The sequence below is a fragment of the Gavialis gangeticus genome, unplaced genomic scaffold, assembly GCF_001723915.1.
Source record: "Gavialis gangeticus isolate Ggan-Ray unplaced genomic scaffold, GavGan_comp1, whole genome shotgun sequence".
Lineage (NCBI taxonomy): Eukaryota > Metazoa > Chordata > Crocodylia > Gavialidae > Gavialis > Gavialis gangeticus.
In genome coordinates, this window is record NW_017729034.1 from 91,904,098 (window position 1) to 91,923,124 (window position 19,027).

General features: G+C 42.8%; 2 protein-coding genes across 3 annotated transcripts in view; both read right to left on the reverse strand.

Moving 5' to 3' along the window:
• Positions 1–5,850, reverse strand: part of ECT2L (epithelial cell transforming 2 like) — a 57,695-nt gene extending 51,845 nt beyond the window's left edge. The window contains exons 1-3 of the mRNA XM_019526947.1: positions 5,581–5,850; positions 3,281–3,393; positions 706–868 (exon numbers count right to left, since the gene is read on the reverse strand). Of these exons, the coding sequence (XP_019382492.1) occupies positions 706–868; positions 3,281–3,393; positions 5,581–5,763 (459 nt within the window). The 5' untranslated portion in view covers positions 5,764–5,850. The remainder of the gene's footprint in view (positions 1–705; positions 869–3,280; positions 3,394–5,580) is intronic.
• Positions 5,851–8,185: 2,335 nt separating this feature from the next.
• Positions 8,186–17,185, reverse strand: CCDC28A (coiled-coil domain containing 28A). Of its 2 annotated transcripts, XR_002099388.1 has the most exons (7): positions 16,912–17,185; positions 14,109–14,272; positions 13,005–13,159; positions 12,298–12,320; positions 11,450–11,646; positions 10,265–10,273; positions 8,186–8,197 (listed from the first exon to the last, which is right to left on the reverse strand). XR_002099388.1 is itself a non-coding variant. In XM_019526949.1 (5 exons), the coding sequence occupies exons 1-5, from the start codon at positions 17,067–17,069 to the stop codon at positions 11,592–11,594; spliced, it is 555 nt and encodes a 184-aa protein (XP_019382494.1). In that variant the 5' UTR covers positions 17,070–17,185; the 3' UTR covers positions 11,074–11,591. The 2 variants fall into 2 exon arrangements, 1 of the variants encoding a protein (XP_019382494.1); XM_019526949.1 differs by lacking the exons at positions 8,186–8,197; positions 10,265–10,273 and having other exon boundaries at positions 11,074–11,646.
• Positions 17,186–19,027: the final 1,842 nt, after the last annotated feature.

A 19,027-nucleotide genomic window follows, 5' to 3' on the forward strand; every position in this document is an offset into this window, starting at 1 on the left:
CCATGCTGCTCAGCACATGTAGAGTTCCAACAGGAGCTGAGCTAACATGCTGGTGAGCTCTGATAGTTCACTACTCATGTATACTCCACAGCTGAATGGAGGGTACAACCATGTCATTGCACACCTGCTTAACCGTTAGCCCTTCTTATTAGCCCCTCCTGCCCCTTCAAATCTAGCTTCCCTTCAGCCTAGCCACCTCAGATGCTTATCCACCTTGGATGCTTATCAGCCTAGCCACCCACTTATCTGATGTCTGAGGGTATGTACCAAGCACCTCATATATATCAGAAGCACTCCTCCATCTGGCAGTTTTTGGCAGGGACATGCAGGTTGCATTCCTCAAAGTCAGACCAGGACCTAAATAGAAGCATCTGGGGTCAGAGGCTAGCTGAACAGAGCCCATTACAGGTAGAGGCAGAGGAACAAGCAGTGGTAGTTTTGGTATTACAATGTTGTCTAGCAACTGCAACGCTTCTTTTGGTACCTCTACCTCTCTTACACTACTGATAACCCAGCAAGTTGACACTAAAAGACCTCACCACATAGACAGGATACTTCCTCTGCAAACCCCCACTCAAACTCCTCTTTTAGTTGGCCTACTTGCTGACACCTGAAAATGTCCAGTTACTGTTCCTATTCCTATTGATATCAGAAAGTTTTACAGCCTGCACAGGAAGCAGGGTTATAGATCTATAATTACCAGACCTGTTCAGTTAAAAATTTCCAGTGCCAGCTGACTTGGGCAGCTGCACAGAGCTCCTTGGGGCTGAGAAAAGAGAAGATGTACAAAGATATGAAACGTGGCAGCATTCTAGTGAAGTCCACTTTCGTCACTGGAATCCTCTCTGCAAACCAATTCTGGGTAAACCTGTGAAGAGATAGATATTCAGATACTTTTATGCCACCTCGTCCTTCTCTTTCAGAAAGCCTGATTTGTCTATGAAGAATACTGTTAGGATTGACATGACTGATGTGAGTACTGCAGTGCAAAGCGCTCAAGGGCTTATGAGGAAGAAATGAAAGCTGCTATATACACTATTTATTAATCTAATTACCAGTAGTTGGCTATTACTCTAAAGATGATCACATGACAGTGACATGATGCAGCATTCGGGGAACAAGTCCAGGCTTATATATAAAGAGAAGCATTGGGTTTCTATAGTAGATTCTGCAGTGAGCTGTACATGTTGCAAAGCACTGGCCCAAAAGTAAATTAAACTGAGTCTGTTGTGTGGTATTCTGGGCATTTAAATCACTGAGGTTGGTTTTACTGTTCTGAAAAGAATTGAAAATGTAAACTTATGTTTTTGCAAGCTGCTTTATGTGATAACTAGTTGGTCAGAAATTTAAGAAAGATAACTGCTATGAATAAAAGACAACTTCATCATTTTCTTAGGCCCACTTGAGGCCAACAAAAAAGGAAGCAGTCATTTCAGATGTTTGGATTGGAAAGGATTAAGATGTTCATAAAAAGGTAAAAAGGAGCACATCTACACATGCAATTAATGCCCCCCAATAAACTCCAGTGCAGTTTGCACCTGAGTCAGCTACTTCTGGGCACAGTGTCTGCACGTGCACCTAGGACAACAGTAGTTTGAGCCAAGGCAGAGCAGCCCTGGGTAGGCTGCAGGCTTGGGTGGCAGCATCAGGTGGCAGAGGGGCTGTCTGGGGCACAAGAGTGCTCAAATTGAGACATCGTGGCTGACCCCCCCAAGCCTACTGTCAGTCTGGGTCTGCTCTGCTCCACCTCAAACTGCTCTGGTCCCGGTCACTGTCCACACGTGCTTTCTGCACAGTAAATGACTATGCTATAAGATAGCACTGCCCCCAACAGTACTATCTTATGGTAGTTAGTTAATTTACTGTGCCCTAATGCCAGCACACGTGTAGACAGTTAACACTCTACTGTGGAGCTAATTAGTCAACTCTGCAGTAAAGTGCATGTGTAGATGCACCTGAGGAGACCCATCTTTAATAATCAATGGCTAGGCCTCAAGTTTCATAGTTTCATAGTTTCTAGGGTCAGAAGGGACCTGAGTAGATCATCTAGTCCGACCCCCTGCCATGGCAGGAAGGAGTACTGGGGTCAAACGACCCCAGCAAGGTGTTCATCTAACCTCCTCTTAAAAACCCCCAGGGTAGGAGCCTGCACCACTTCTCTTGCAAGTTGGTTCCAGATCCTAGCCGCCCTGACCATGAAGCGCCTCCTGATATCTAGCCTAAATCTACCCTCTGCCAGCTTGTGACCGTTATTCCTGGTCACTCCTGGTAGTGCTCGGGGGAACAGGGACTCCTCCAATGCCTGCTGATCCCCCCTGACTAGTTTATAACAGGCCACTAGATCCCCACTCAGCCTTCTCTTGTGGAGGCAGAACAGGTTCAGGTACCGTAGCATCTCCTCATAGGGCCTGCCCTGCAGTCCCCTGATCATGCGAGTGGCCCTCCTCTGGACCCTCTCCATGTTGTCCACATCCCTCTTGAAGTGCAGCGCCCAGAACTGGATGCACTACTCCAACTGCAGCCTGACCAGTGCTGCATAGAGGGGGAGGATCACCTGCTCGAGATGCATCTGTGGATGCATGACAAGGTACGGTTGGCCTTCCTGACTGCCTCCCCACACTGCCAGCCCATTTTCATCTTGGAGTCAAAGTGTGCAAACCCTTCCACAGACACCCACCCAAACTGAAGTTAGTTAGACTACAGGTAAAGGGATTTCATGACTAGACCCTTAGCTTGTAAAATTTGGGAATTTAAGATGTTCAGTACTTTAGAAGGTTCCACATTTTATGACCTGATCCTACTACATGCAACTCTGGCTTGACCCTAACAACCTGCCTACATTAAAAATTGCAGGATCAGGGTACTAATCAGTGAGCTCCCTGTGGCAGAGAATCTTAGTCCTTTTTACAGTACTGATCAAAATGCCAGTACTACCCAAACAGTATCTACTGCTTATTTTTCTAGGCAAAAAGGCTGTATATTTTTTATTTCCCTTTAATACAAGAAGAGGGAATCTGGATCCTCAAGTCTATATTAGGTAAATTTTAATAAAAACACATCATTTCAGTTCAACATTAATGTAGATCTTAATCTATGCTGGTGTCTTTAATAAAACAGACTAAGTAGAACTTCTGAGGGGGAAAAAGGAAATCTTTAAAGGTCCCAGTGTTGCAATGCGATCCATGCAGAAAGTGATTTCATGCAGAATCAGTGACTTGCATCATAATCTGATATACCTGTTTAGAAGAAAACATTAACCAAGTCCTTTTAATTAACTTACCTTAGTTGTGATTTACTGCATTTCATCAATATTGTGTGCAGGAATTGTTTGCGCTGCTTGTCTGTCCACAGATCAAACCAGTGGCTTATAAGTCCAACTCTTTCCTGAAAGAGCTATGAGGAAACATAGTATTTTCATACACAATTCAGCATGTCATATAACCCTGTGTAATTCTGCTGCATGTCTAACAAAGCTTGTAGATCGTATGATCCTACAAAGAGAAATGGGACTGAGACCCAGGTTGTTTCAGTGATACTGGTCACTGATCTGCTCTATAAAATGAGCCAAGCCATTTCACATCTCTACCTGTTCCCTCTCATAACTTTTTATCTGTCTTCTCTGTTGAATACATGAGCTCTTCAGGGACAGTGTATAGGGGCTGGGTTCTCTGCTGGGACCTTTAGCTTCTACTGGCACGCAACAAAGAGCAGCACTAATGAGTAGATTATTATGGAGAATTGTGCCCATTGTTCTTATTCCTTTCCTGTCTGGATAAATCAGCTCTCTCATGTATTTACAGAGCATCCCTGGCTGTATATCTGCCTATGATGATCTTTGACAGTAGGGATCTTGATGGAGACCAGACATTAATTTTTGTCCTCCTTAGCACTGGGTTTTGTGGGGGGTGGCATTCCTTCCAAGTCAGTGGTTTTCAATCTGTGGCCCGCAGACCCCTAGGGGTCCACAATAGATGGCAATGATCAAAAGTATGTGAATACCCACACTTACAATTCAAAGGGGTCCGCACATCCATTTGAAATTTCCAAAGGAGTCAAAAGGTTGAAAACCACTGCTCTAAGTTAAAAGGAGGACCTCAGCTTACCTGCCCCCTGAAGGCACAGTCTACTTCCTCTCACTCCCTCTCTTCCAACTGCTGTTCAGCAAAGATCTCATTCCTTACACCTTCTCATTTTCCCAGCAGGTATGAACATGGACACAGAAGTGCATTTAGAAGCAGGCTTTGGGGAAATATACCCATTTAATTAAGAACAGTTTCTAATCTGATTAAAGAAAAAGAACCATTTACTTTTTAAAGTGCCAGTGTTTCAATGCATACATTAGTTATTAAAAAGAAAACACATCATAACGATTAATGAAATAGGATGTTCTCATCTTACTTCTCTACTGTGTTAGAGACAATTGTGAACCCACTGATGCCGTGGCCTCCAACCTTTTTAAGTAGAAAATCACCTTTGGCATTTAAAAGCAACCCAACATCTACTGTGCACTACCACCACCCCACCCAGCAGGTAAGTCTGTGGGGAGGCAAGGAGGGGGCAGATCGAGGCAGGGGGAGAAAAAATTATTTGGGGGCATGCCTCCCCAGCGGGTAAGTCCCACCCGACCAGGGCCCCACTCAACTTACCTCTGGTCCTGCCTCTGCGGCACTGTCCCTCACCACGGGGGCTTCAATCTAGCCCCCGCCCCTTCCCCCCCCACAGACTGACCTGCTGGGCTGGGGCGCACGTGTGCATGCACACAGGCACTCAGCCCCCCACACCAGCCTCGGATTGATTCCAAGAGGCTCCAAGATCTATTGGTGGATTGAAATCCATTGGTTGGTAACCACTGCACTAATGGATACAGTAGGTGTACTGTAAACAAGTCTCAAGCCTAATGGGGACAATGCCTGTTGCTGACAGAAATCATGGTGGTAGTATTCTTTATTATTTATCTGTATTACAGTGGTACCTGAACCCAGAGCCCTAATTTTTTAGGCCAACGGCTCTTAACCAGGGTGCCATAAGATCTTTACAAGAGTGCCATGGGGTGCCTCACAATGTTAGCACATTTAGTTTTACAAACAATTCAGAAAATATACCCAGAGATTTCAAATAGAAATCCATAGTTGTGGTCTTTTTGAGTTCTTTGCAACAGAAAAGCTGTACTATTTTTTTTCACGCAGGCGAAAAGAGAGTGAAAACCAAAAAGTGACATTTTCCAAGGGGTGTCCTGAGTCTATCCAAGGATGCCTCAGATCTAAAAAGATTGAGAACTGTCTTATGCCCTCTGCAAACATATAAAAGGAGTCCCTACCACATTTTTATTAAAGGATCAAATAAAATAAATTTGCAGCAATTCAAAGGCAAGACATTTTTATAGCTTTCTTTCATATGAGATTGTTTCCAATATATTTACCCATTTACTTTTACCATACATACCTCAGTGTGCATACTGTAAAATCTCCCCCTGCCACTGTGTTGTTAAATACGAGTACAGTATTTTTAAGATACATGGCAATTTGTACCCGTGCATTTCATTCAAATCAGGACAATAATTTCTACCTGAATTTAACTTACATGCTTGTTGAATGATTTGTTTGCAATAGGTGTCCAAGCACTGAGTCTTGTATGCAAGCTCCCAGTGGCCTGGATTTGACCAGATGACTCCCTGATGGACTTTTCCGTACCTTCAGCAAGGAGCCCTAAGCTCCGTTGTTTAATGGCGTGTGGGGTAGGTGTTACAGAAGCTGTTGTCATCATCACTGCAACAATAGTTCCATCAGTTATAGACTCACTACACAGTTCAGACCTTTGCTAGAAACCACCTAGACATTTCAATAAATACATTGATTCCTAGAAGAGAGAAGAGTACAAATCTGGATTCAGATCTGAATTTCAGTACCAGCACTCTGCAGTTGACATTCTATTTGAAGCTGAAGCATGAGGTCAGAGTATTATGTAAAGAAAATGTTAAAAATAACTTGGGGCCTGGACATACAACAGCTGAACACCAACGCAGTTTTGTACACTGATGTAAAATGCACCAGAACCTGGAGCAGACAGACAACCTGTTATCCTTGAGTAGTTATTATGGCACCTCACCATTACATAGCATGGGAGCAGTTGCTTTGAACAGCTACCCTAGGAAACTACAGCCACATACACCACATATGTTGGTGTAACTTACACTGGTGCATTTTTACTGCTATTTTTTCCTGAAGAAACTCTACACAAACTTCCAATGACTTACCTTAAGGTAGGGACTTAGTCATTTTTGTCCCCACTTTTTTTTTACTAGTGTAAAAGCAGCTTACATCAGCACAAACATGTCCTGTGTCTAGGCATTTGATGTTAATCTTACATTTTACAATCTTATTTATGAGTGGGATAAATGTATCCATAGATAATCCCTTCACTTGAACTATGACATTCATAAGTGAGGCTAGGACTGGTTAGTGAGTACTGTACCTAGATAACAGGCTCCCCGAGAAACCCAAGGTGCCACCAGAAATGGCACTCAGGAAGGATTGATTTGTAACAGGCCTGTCAACCAGAACTTTGAGCTTGAATTCTCAGCTTCACAAGAAACAATATTATCTTTTTCTTTTAAATGAAAATTGATACAGAAATAAAAATGTAATTAATTATAACACAATTCAAATGGGGATAAAGTGCCTTCTTATCAATGAGTTCTTCAATATAAGGACTAGCATCAGATCCAGTGAATCTCCTAGTGCCAGCCCTGTGACCATGGATCTGGCACTGCCCCCACTCCCTGATCACAATCTTGGAGCAGGGTGGAGGCTTGGAGCAGGCAGCTCACACAAGCAGGAACCAATCTCCCGTTCCCTGGTGGCCAGCTGACCAGGGGCCAGCAGATTTGCTCCCAGTCAGGCATCTATACAAGCACTACTGCACAGTAAGTAATTGCAAGTAAATTTGCTGCTTACATTTGCAGGTAGAAAATTTACTCACAATTAGCGAGGTTTAGTATGCAGTAAACATGTGCATGTGTAGATGCACACACTTCCTGGGCGAGTCTACATGAGATGCTACATCACTGGAGTGACGAGCTATGGCAATGTAGTTTGTTGCTACAGCAATGTAGCATTGGCAGGCACAAATTGTAATGCCAATGCTACTGCACAGTAGTGACAAGCTATGTTGCTGTAGCTTGTCACTACAGTGACATAGCATCTAAAAATAATCATGCACTACCAGGACGTGCGTTAGCAAGTACTAAATGACTGTGCAGTATCAAATGAACAGTCGGGGCACATGTTGACGTGCCCTCTGCATAGTAAGCTATGCTACTACACAGTAAAGTGTCTCATGTAGATGCACCCTGAGACAACTGTTCCTTTTGTTATCAATTAGAGCAAGTACTGAACAGGTAGAAAGAATAAACTGTGCTTGCTAACACAGAAAACTTTCCTATTTCCAGCTAAAATACAATGGTGGGAAGGCCTGGGAAACATACATTATGACAAGCCCCTTCTATAGTTATTACATATTGAGTAAATATTTATTCTAAAGACAAAAGGTCTCCAGGATTTGTATTTTTCTAACAGTACGTCTTCATTTTAAAGGCATTAAAAGAGTAAAGTTATAAAGGGAACTGTAACCAGGATAGAACATGCTTACCCAACTTATAAACTGGCTGGAACAAAAGGGCATGGCACAAACACTCCATGAAATTTATATAGGTTAGAAATGGTCAGGACTTCCCCTGGCCCTTCACCTAGAAGGTCGTACTCTCTGCAATGGGTACGATACTGGAACCAGATCTCTACTGCACATAATAGACTGCCACCTGCAGGTATAAACCAATCATGCCCACTCTACCCAATTTATTAACCTCACAGCATAAAAAAAAATCCAGTTCATTTTTTGGTTTGGAATCTCCACTGGTGTTGTTCTTCAACCTGCATGATAGGCCTCTATGCTACTACGTTCTGCATTTTCTAGTGACAGTAACAAGACTAAAATAAAAACAAAGGCTCTTCTCCCATAAAAAAGTTGTTCACAGTATATCGAATGCTTTACCTCTCGAGAGGGGTATGGCTTGCATCTCTTTCTCTCTCTCTCTCTGATGAAGCTCTTGAAAAGCTCCAGTGAAAGCTGGAATTACTGCTGTATTAGACAAGGGTCAGTGCTCCCAAATCTCCATAGGAACTGCACAACAAGCTACACCCTGGGCTCTCAGCCAGAGCGGAATTCAGCTGTGTTTGCCTTAAATGTGCCCCACTCTTAAAGAGGAAATGAACAGGACTGGGGAGAAAGGAGTGGTTCAGATTCCAGCTGAGATGGACAACTTGCTGATGGTCACAGGGAGACTACAAGACACCACAGTGATGCAGCCATGGGGGAAAAAAAAGCAAATGCAAGTCAACGATGTCATCAGGCAAGCTATTTCTAATAGAGATATAGAAATATTAATACCTTTGCACAACATACTAGTACATTACACAGTACATAATTCTGGCCTGCCACATTCAAAATAGAAAAATTAAAACTGGAACAGGTAGAGACAGTCCGTCAGGATGGTCAGGTGAATGGAGAACCTATCTTGGCAGAAGAAACTAAAAAAGCTTTGCTTATTTAGCCCAGTAAAATGATGGCTAAGAGAAATATGATTGTTGTCTCTAAATATATTGGGAGGTAATCCCTAAGGAGCCAAGAGCTAGTTAAGAGGCAACATTGGTGCAAGAACATGAACTGTCTAATTTCCAGCTGCATTTGTTTAATTTCAAACCATAAGAGCAGTGAGGTTCTGGAACAACTTTTAAATAGTAGTAGTGGGAATAAAATACCTAATATTAAAATAGAGCTTAATCTGTTTATGAAAGGTTTATATAATGTGGCAGGCTGCATTTTCAGGATACTGCACACAATAATTCTAAGGCCCTTTCCAGAATTGTGCTTCCTAGATGCACAAACATGATATGAAGATATAGGCAAGATGCCCCTTACGTTCTCATTCTAACTCTCTCAGTCACCCCAGATATTTTGGCTGAGTGGGAAAAGGAATGGTAAATAGAGATGGGTGTACAGGGTTGTAGTCCTGGGTGCTGCCTGAGGGTGGGGAGGGGCTCCCTCCTTCTCTATTCCCCCTGCACCCCTCCTGAAGAGGCTCCAGCAGCCAGGGCAAACATGCAGTCACAAGATCAGCGCCAGCAACAGCCTCACTTCTAAGGGAAGCCACAGCTACAGGGGACAAAAGTACCAGTGCAACAAGAAGTCAGAAAGTTAATGCTCTCATCCCCTGTCTATTTTTAAATCACCTCTACATATTTCTGTGGCAGTGCTCATCCCCCACCCTGGGCACAACTTTTTTATTCATGTCTCTGATCATTGCAGCTCACAAGAACACCCATCCCAGCTGGTGAACAATGCTGCAAATAGGTCAGCAACCCTTACACAGGAAGAAGATTGTTTTTTTGTGAACACCTATTACAGAAGTAGGTAAGATTTTCCAAATAATAAAGCTTGAAAAATCAGGTTACAAAAGCAAACAATTTTCACAGGCCATGAAGCCAGTTAGAGGCACCATAAGAAACGGAAACCTGTTGTATTCCAACATCCAATATCCTCAATGATGTTTCTAAGAAATAGCAAAGCCTCCTAACATTTGCCTTCGATAGGTAATTTCACAAGAAATGGACTATTTCTAAGATACTGCCTAACTTTCCATAACAATGCTGATTAAAATATTTGCAACTATTTAAACAAACCACACAATATAAGCAGTTAGGTGTGGAAATATCTACACAATTCATAAAATAAACCCAGAAATTTCAAATAGAAATCCATAGCACTGAAACATTCTGACCTGTTGTCAGAGTTCTTTGCAACAGAAAAACTGGGTTTTTTTTCAGAATCAAGAAATAAGAGAAAGCTAAGAACTAGCTTTTTCCAAGGGGTACCTTGAGTCTAAGAAGCTTGAAAAGCAATGATTTAGACAGCAGTAGGTTTGGCAAGATTTTATTCTTTATATTTGGTTACTTTTTATCTAGAATGTTGCCCAGAAGGCAGTAGCTTATTATCTCAATGGCAATAAATTGAGGTAATAAATGTCCTAGTAGAAACAAAATACATTCAGGTTTGGTGATAAGGTTTCCTTGACAGGGGGAGTGAAGTAGGGAATACTAAGCATCTAGCTCAACAAGAAGACATCAGTGGCTTGACATCTAGTTGAGAAAAAGATACTGACTTCAGCACCTTGGTTGAAGTTTCAGGCACTCTGGAGACTCAAAATGACCCCAATAAACTGGCAAAAGCATCATAAATCAACTGAATGCAGTTCTGTTTCTACTAGGATGTTTGTCAGCTCAATTTATTGCCAGTGAAATTATAGTGAGAAAGTTCTTCTACTATCCAACCTAAAAAGCCCCTGCTGCAATTTAAGACCATTGCTCCTAAACCTGTTCCCTTTTCCACAGAGAATAGTTTGTTTCCATCCTCTTTATAATCTGCCTTCACGTATTTGAAGACTGTTATCTAATCCCTATCTTAGTTTTCACTTCTCCCTACTACATAATCCTTGTTTTTTCAGTTTTTCCTCATAAGTCATGTTCCAAAGATCTCTAATTTTTTTTTCCCACTCTCTCTCTCCTAGATCCTTCCTCGTTTGTTTTTCTTGAAGTGTAGGGCTCAAAACTGAACTCAGTACTCCCAAGTGAGGCCTCACAAGTGCTGAATGGAGTGGAAGGTTCAGTAAGAGTCAGTATGCTATTGTAGAATTGCACTGGGGGGTGGGGGGGGTTGCAACAGGAACAAACAATTGACTCAAATTCAGTTTATGGTCCAGTCTAATCCCTACCTCATTTTCATCAATGTGGCACTTAGTCCAGTTTGTATTTGTGCATGCAGTTGTTCTGTCCCAAGTATCAGATGTTGAAATACAACAAGGACAAGTTATAATGCAAATGATGTTTAGAATTCAAAACTCTGTGATTTAAATGATGCAGAGGGGTAGCTTGTATGCTAAATCTAGGTGGGTGTTCTTTTAAAATGCTGATCTGGGAGAGAAAAGAAATCTAAGTTGCAGAAATCCACACCACACAAGAGTTGATTATGGAGAGAGAACTTTACTACATAAAATGTGGGTAGTGAATTTTAAAATGATTTGTATTAATAAATTCATTAACACTTTTAATGTCATCATTGATCAATAAAACACTGAAAAAGTATGCAGATTGTCCACATATTGAGTAAGAAGGCAGCAACATCACTGCCACCTTAGTTAAAATCACAGCAATGCGAGAGAACATATATACATAAGTGAATTCAGACATGAACAATGCTGAATAGGAAAATGTTCTTTCAAGTTTTCCCAAATTTTATATTTAATAAGGCAACAACGTACAGCATGGCAGCACAAGCACTGTAGTTAGATCTCTAGATTCCAACCCGGATGCACTGCAGTGCTCAAATCAGCTAATACGAAAAAAAAATTGCATTTGAATTATAATTCTTTGTTGTGCAAAAAAGGCTTCACTGGAAAAATAAAATACAGCTTCAACATTTCACTGGAAAAATAATATACAGCTTCATGGAGATGTCCCCAAATCAAGAAACCGACACTCTTAACTGGTGGTAGTATTTGGAATATCTTGAGCATCAGCCAAGTGTAGTTTTTGTCTAGAACAAAGTGTTAAGGAGTTATATTTTTCAAATAATGAAGCACAGCTACGTGCATATTTACTTTGTATATAGCTGCGATGCATTGGTATTTAATATTTATACAGAAAGTTAGACTTAAGGAACAATACAATACATGTCGCTTGAGAAACTGGGATACTACTATGCATTACTGCATTTATACACAAAGCCAAAGTGTGCATGGCAAAGAGGAAACGCACCGTCTGCATTTAAACAGCTCATTGTCTGTATCTTTTCTTTCACTGCAGAGACTAAATGGACTGAGGCAAGTTTTCCCATAAAAAATAAAAGTAATACACAATAAATGTTTATTATTTTTCTTGCTTAAAAAGATACTAATTCAGTCTCTAAATGTGAACTTAACAGTAAAACCTTAAAAATGGGAATCCTGACATTTAAAAACTGGAGGATGGAGGTATCTAGAAAAAGAATAGCCCTGGTTATGTGCATTTATGTTTAAAAAGTAGTAAACAGTCCGGCTCAGCATTTTGGTGTACATACCATTAACTGTTGGGTTGGTATGAGGTCATCTAAAATGTGTACCAGAATCTTTGTATTAAGATGCAACATTTCTTTTCATGCAAAAATGTTTACCATAGTTAAATTAGATATTTAACCAAAAAAGGATACATAGAAGAATTCAGTTCTTCCAGCTGCAATGTAAATGGACAAAGGATATGAAAAAGCACTGTAGTTCATTAATCAAATAAACATGTCAGAAGTATAATTACTAATGGTACCCAACATAAATTTCGCCATTACAAAATGCAACACAAATTTTCATAAAAATACTTCAAATTAATAGTACTGATGGTCTAAAAACAAAGATAAACCTACATGTTACAGGAAGTTTAAAGAAATTATGTTTATCAAATACTTAACTTCATTAATGTTTACAAAATAAGGTGTTGAATAACGGAAAAAGTATTAAGGTTAAAAATAAAAGTCCAGATTCTCTTCTACATCTGCTTTTCACCAGCTGCAAGTAGAAGGATTACAACTGAGATGACTGCAGTCCCCTGATATTCAGACTGGCTTAAACAATCTTTAACTCACACCAGTTTACACTTTAGGCTGCACTATAGTGCACTACCTAGCAAAATTGCTCCAAGGAGCAGTCTGTAACACAGGACATAGATATTTTCTCAAACAGGGGGAACATCTTAGTACATTAAACCACGTTTTTTTCAATACACCTAACCCTGAATCCATACGTCTTAAAGTTGTACAGAAAATTGTAACCCTATTCACTGCTACATGTATTCCTGAACTCAGATCTAGTTCTGAGGAACACTTTCCAAGGGAAGCCTCCTTCTTCCTTTACTTTACTTACTTACATCTGATAGCAGCCTGTCCAAATTGGAGTCACTGGCTATTTTTCTCTTATCTTCAGGAAGTTCTTCCAACTCCCCATATAGTTCCAAGTTCAAGCGTGCCAGCTTCTCCTGCATACTCCGCACATGTTCCATCTGTTCTATGGAACATTCATTTCCTGAAAAAAGGAAAAAAAAAAAAAGATTATCAGACTTCTGAAAAAGTTTTACAGTGAGGAAGACAGCAAAGGCCAGATTACGTGTCCATCTTAGGTTTCCATGCTACATGCGAGAAACTATTTCAATATATTTTCCTTCCACATGATTCGTTTGTGGCTTCTATATTCGCATTTGATCTGATAATAAATTACTATGAATGTATTAATACCAGCCAGTTCAATGGCAAGAGAAGGACATTTTAACGAGGTGGGGCATTAATCACCCTGCTCTGAGTGAAGGATGTATATGCTAGTTTTAGTTCATAATTATCTCTTCTCTAGACCAGACCTTTATTTTTTAACTTAAAGAAGCTGGTCTGACTAATCTTTTTCCTATGCTAGGTTTAAGTTCAAGCACCTGAGGCCAGAAGAGCCTATCCAGAGTCCTATCATACAGAAAATTGTGACATCATTTCGTAATCAAGCAGAAGAGTAACCTAGGCCATGCAAGTTAAAAGCAAAATATCTTCAACTCCACTAGACTCCATCCAGCTCCTACTGAAATCAATGGTAAAGCTCCACATAATCCAAGTGCTTTATATACTACAAGATCAGGGTGCTAAATAAGAGCAAGCTTATTTCATGGTTACATATTAAGTACTGCAGTGCAAACGTAGTTTTAAAACTGTTACTATATGCCAAAATAGCAAGTTTGATATGCTGTACCAATTACAATACTAAATCTTGGAACAATACACAGACATTTCAATTAATAGGGTCACTATCACAAAAAACGAATTTGAAGTGAGAGATCGTGTTCAACTGAGCTTTAATCAAACAAAGACCAACATGCTGGTCTCAAACAAAATTAATCCACCTGTAGCTACTGTAGCTAGAATATCTGCTTGCAAAAACTAGTATCTTATACCTGCGAAGGCAGCAGTAGTGCAAAGAAAACCCACATATTTACCAAATGCTTGGAGTTTGCCAGAATGGAAGTCGTTCAAAAGGCTCAGTAGTCCCTTTTCCATCTCCTGGACATCTGATACATCTGTGAGAAAAGAGTGCTGTATTGGAGCGGCCTGTGCTCCTTTTCCTTCTGTTGCAGGAGGTTTGGCTTTCTCTTTTGTTATTCTAAAAGGAAAAAGGATACATTTAATTTTATTTTACTTTTATTTAAAAGAAAAGGGGGGCATAAGGAGGGATGGGGGGGAGAGAGAGAGAGAGACTATTTCTTCCTCTGGAGACTATTTTAAGAGCTTAATCAAGTTATAAAAAATGGATCTCAGATTTGCCTTAAGCACAAAGACTCATACCACTATCATAACAATAACGAAGGGATCCAAGAATCTGCTTTCCTGTTATCACTATAAAGTATAAGAGAATGTACAGATTTCCCTTTTAAAAGTATTAAGAAAAAGACTTTGGATTTCCCCAAAACTTCAGTTAAGCAGATTCTTGGGACTCCAGTTAGCATCAAACCGGGCCCCTGGGATGTTAAAATGGCAGCCCAATTCACAGAGTAGATACTAAAACAGTGGCAGTTATTTCTAAAAGCTGCTTTAAAATTCATAAAATATGCATTAATGGTTGGTGATTATTTATCTAAGCTTTTAACTCATCACTAGGGACCTATTTTCCCTTCAATAAAACCTCATGAAAATCAAATGTATTCTTGAATACTCTATAATATATACAAGCATATAGAATGTTTAAGTAAATTCAGTGTTATTATTTAAATTCTCCTGACGCAAATAGTTTTACTGGCTGAATATAACCTGCAAACATGGATTTAAACTGTGGTATATTGTCATATGACCAGTTGCGTTTGAGGCAAGTTAATAAAACTTGACCATCCAGAGACATGATCTGTACATAAAAAATATTTTAAGTCAAAATATAACAACTGGAGGCAAATTCTTCTTAAATCAATGCTGTTACTTTCCTGCCACATTTTGCCACGAGGAATAATTCTACAATTTTCAAATGTTACTGAGTCCTATAACTGCAAATCACAAATCAAACAATATCAGCTGTAACTACAGTAGATGTATGCTTTGCCTTTTGGTTAGTCTATTAAGCATTTCCCTCAAAACACTGCATTTTTTCATAAAATGCAGGGGATAAAGACTATATACTGTAGCTCTGAATGATAGTCAACAAGCTTCCCCATTCTGCCAATACTAGTTCCTTTACATAGTTTTCAATGTAGCATTAGCAGATTAGATAAACATTTGTAATAGTTGATCTACTAGTGTTTTTAGAATTTTTGTTCTCAGTCTTGGTCACTCTGACAACTTGCAGTAGTTCACTGTTTAACAGTTAACTAATACTTTTCATTCAAACCCCACCACTTCCATCAAACCTTTCACTTGCATATCACTGGGCATATATACACATGCGATTAATGTGCGTGAAGGCTCCAGAGCTTATTGCTCCAGAGTTTTCATGAGTAGCAGCAAACATGTAGACACTGTCCTGGGCTGGGGCACAGGGTTTGCTAGTGTGGGGCAAGCCAGCAGGCAGCCCCTGCACTGAAAAACCCTGAGCTCCACGCAGCCGCTTGGCAGCACATGGAGACAGGGGGAACAGTATGAATTATAAGAGCACCTGGTGAAAGAAACTGGTTCATGATAGCTTGTGCCAGATACACAAGCACACCCCTGTCTACATAGATAGAGTCAAAGTGCTGTGGTCCTAGGCACATGCATAGACACTGCTCCCAGGAGCGGATGACTCCTGTGTGAGGTGCACCAGACTTTATTGCTCTGCCTTAATTGCATATGCAGATACACCCTTTGCATCTTGAGTTGGTCTATAAAAGGTGCATAGGCCTACCTGACCTTCTGATAGATGCAGACACATACAGGTTTTGTGAACAAAAGCTCACTCCATCAAATGCCAATATAGATCAGAAAGCCAGGCAGAGATGTACCTTTATGGACTAAACTACACTAAATATCAAGTCTACTAACGTTCATCTCTACCCATGGTGCAGGTCCATATGTTCACTTTATCAGCCATTGATGTGTTACAGAGCTCCCAAATTCTTGAATTCCCATTCAGGGAAAGAAGGGATGACCCTCCCCCTTGATAGTGACCTGAAGTGTGTTTTGCCCCACAATCCTAGCCCAAACTCATCTCCTTATGTAACTGCACTGCACCCAGGAATCAGCTGCTTCTCCCGATGCTGTTGCAGCACCCCAGGGACTTTCCCTCACCCCCACCGCACGGCCACAGTTCAGGATGCCTAGCCATCAGAACCTCCTACCCCCAGAAGATGCTTCCTCAACCTGACAAAGGTATTTATATCCCAAAACCTGCAAAGAAGAATTTTTCCCAAGTCTTTGAGTTGCTCTAATACAAGGCATCACATTTACTCCAAGAACTTTGTCTGAGGAAGATGGCCCGGCATTCATTCCAAAGTTGGCCCCACTCCATCCCAAACGGGCGCTTGGCCCAATGAGAGGGATCTCCCCGCCTCACCCCCCGAGAAATACCTGCTGCTCCCAGAATGCCAGTGGCCAGGGCTACAACCCTGCTCCTGGGCTACCCCTCATCACCTGAGAAGCCCCAGGCCCATGGGGGGAATGAGGAGATGGGTCAGTATAAACCAGCAAAGTTGCCCACCCCCCGCGGGCGTTCCAACGCCTCAGTGCCCCCAAACGCGCGTGCGCTCTCAGCCGTTGGCCTTGACCGTTGGCTTGGAATGGGCAGGTTACTTCCCTCCGCCCCCCCGCGAGCGCGAGGCCAGGCCCGGCGGCGCCACCCACCGCTTCAGCTTGGGCCTCTGGGCCGCGGGCTGCGGCGCGGCGGGGGCAAAGGCCGTGCTCTTGCTGGAGGGCAAGGCACCCTTCTTGGCGCCGGCGGCCGGGGTGGGATGGGTGCTGGAGGCCTTGGGGCTCCGCCGCTTCATCTTCCGCTCCTCCATGACGGCCGCCCACCCCCAGCGTCCCGGAAGCGACCGCCCAGCGGGCGGCCCTGGTCCCGGCCCTAGCCCCAGGGTCACATCCCGCCCCGGCCCGGCCGGCTTGTTTAGGGAAGTGACGCTCCTGAGTCATGTGACCGAGAGGTCGGGGAAGGGCCCGGGGGGGGGCAGCGCGGTGTATGCTGGGAGTTGGAGTATGAGTCCAGCAAGGAGCCCGGGAGCGAGCGAAAACGGGTTCCCAACATTCCCCGCGGCAGCAGGGCAAGGAGCCCTGGGAGGGAGGAGGGGAAGGCACCTTCCTGGCCACGCCCCCTCGCGGAGTCCGGCTAGAGCGGGCTTGGCTCCGCCCCCGTCGTGCCCTCCCTCCAATCACAAGGCAGCTCCTGCCAGCCAGCCTCGTCCCCGCCCCGCCCCGCCCCCTTAGCTTGTGAAGCCATGCCCTGTGTAGGGGCAGGAGGCAGGGTCGACAGCGAGGCGGCTCTGGCTGCAGCGCGGAGTGGGTAGCAGCCGCGGGAGTAGGGGCAGGCCACGACCCCACGGTCCCCTCAGCAGCCCGGAGCCCCTCCCCCCTCTTCCGCATTGCCAGGGGCTGGTTGCTTACCCAGCGCTGATCTTTATGCTGCAGAGTGAGCATGTCCTCAGCTATGTCTGTTGGCTTAGGAAAGGCCCAAATAGCAGCGTGTCGGGTCAGTAGCCCTCAATAAAGAGCTGAGATTAGCCAAAGAAGAATTTTGGCTGAGGAAAACAGCCCAGCATTCATTTGAAGGCGTATGGGCCAAAACCCGTATCGGCCCACCCCAAACCACACGTCTCCATGCTGTCAGAAGCTGGGCGCTACCCACCTGAAGCTGGGTGCTCATGTGCCAGCCTGCCAACCTGCCAACCAACAGCCCCCCAGAGGGGTTGCCCTTTGCCCAGAATAAGGAGCTGAGTTTGAGCTAGGATTATGGGGTAAAACCCCCTTCAGATCATTGCACACCATATGTCCCTGTGCCCAGGAGACTCTCCTGAAGAAGTACCGGCTCAACCCAAAGCTTGATTTTTGCATGCCAGCCTTCAAACAGGGGTTGCCAGCTCTTAGCTATTCTGAGAGATTTTTTTTCCCCAGCATGACATAATGTCATTAATTCAACCCATTCACAATATCAGTCTCTGAGACTGCTTTCAATAGCCACCGCTGATTCTGGTAGACTCCTGACCAAACCAGGGGAATTGGCAACCTACTGCCAACCAATGCCCACCCAGGCTTGTGTGCTGTTTACATAGCACTGAATAAGAAGCGGATTTTGGGCAGGGATTATGGGTGAAATTTTTTTCATGTCACTCCAAACCACAGGTCTCCGCCACCAAGAGACTCTCCTGAAGAAGCCTGGGCAGGGTGGTGCCCAATCCAAAAGTCATTTTTTTGTATTGCAGCCTGCCTACTGATAAGGAGCCAGGAAAAGGGAATAGGGAACCAACTTCAGCCCCATCCCTTTGGAGCACTTGGTGTCAACCTCTGACCCTCATGTCTGTCCCTGTTATTGTTTTAAGTCAGCACTTTTCAAAGTTGAGCTGAGCCCCCCTTTGAGTTACAATTTTGTTCATGCCCCCTTCCATCCAGACAAAAACACACATGCAAAATATGCTTTCATAAACATAACAGAAACTAACACAAATGACCTAATTATATTACCTATGCCCGTCAATTTCAAATTCCCAAATACTGTACTTACCACTTACTGTGCAGGGTGTGCCTGTTTCTCTGCAGACAATTTACCAATTTGTGGTGAGATTTTTTAAACGAATACTCTGAGGTTGTCCCACACTTCCAGTCTCCAATGGTACTTTTCACAGAGGCAGTATCTGTGTGAGGTTCTGTACAGCTGCAGCATAAAGAACCAGAACTGAACAGGATCAGGAATCTCAGAGCCTGGAGATCACTACTTAACAGCTTCCATTAATTTATTCTGAGAGCCTGT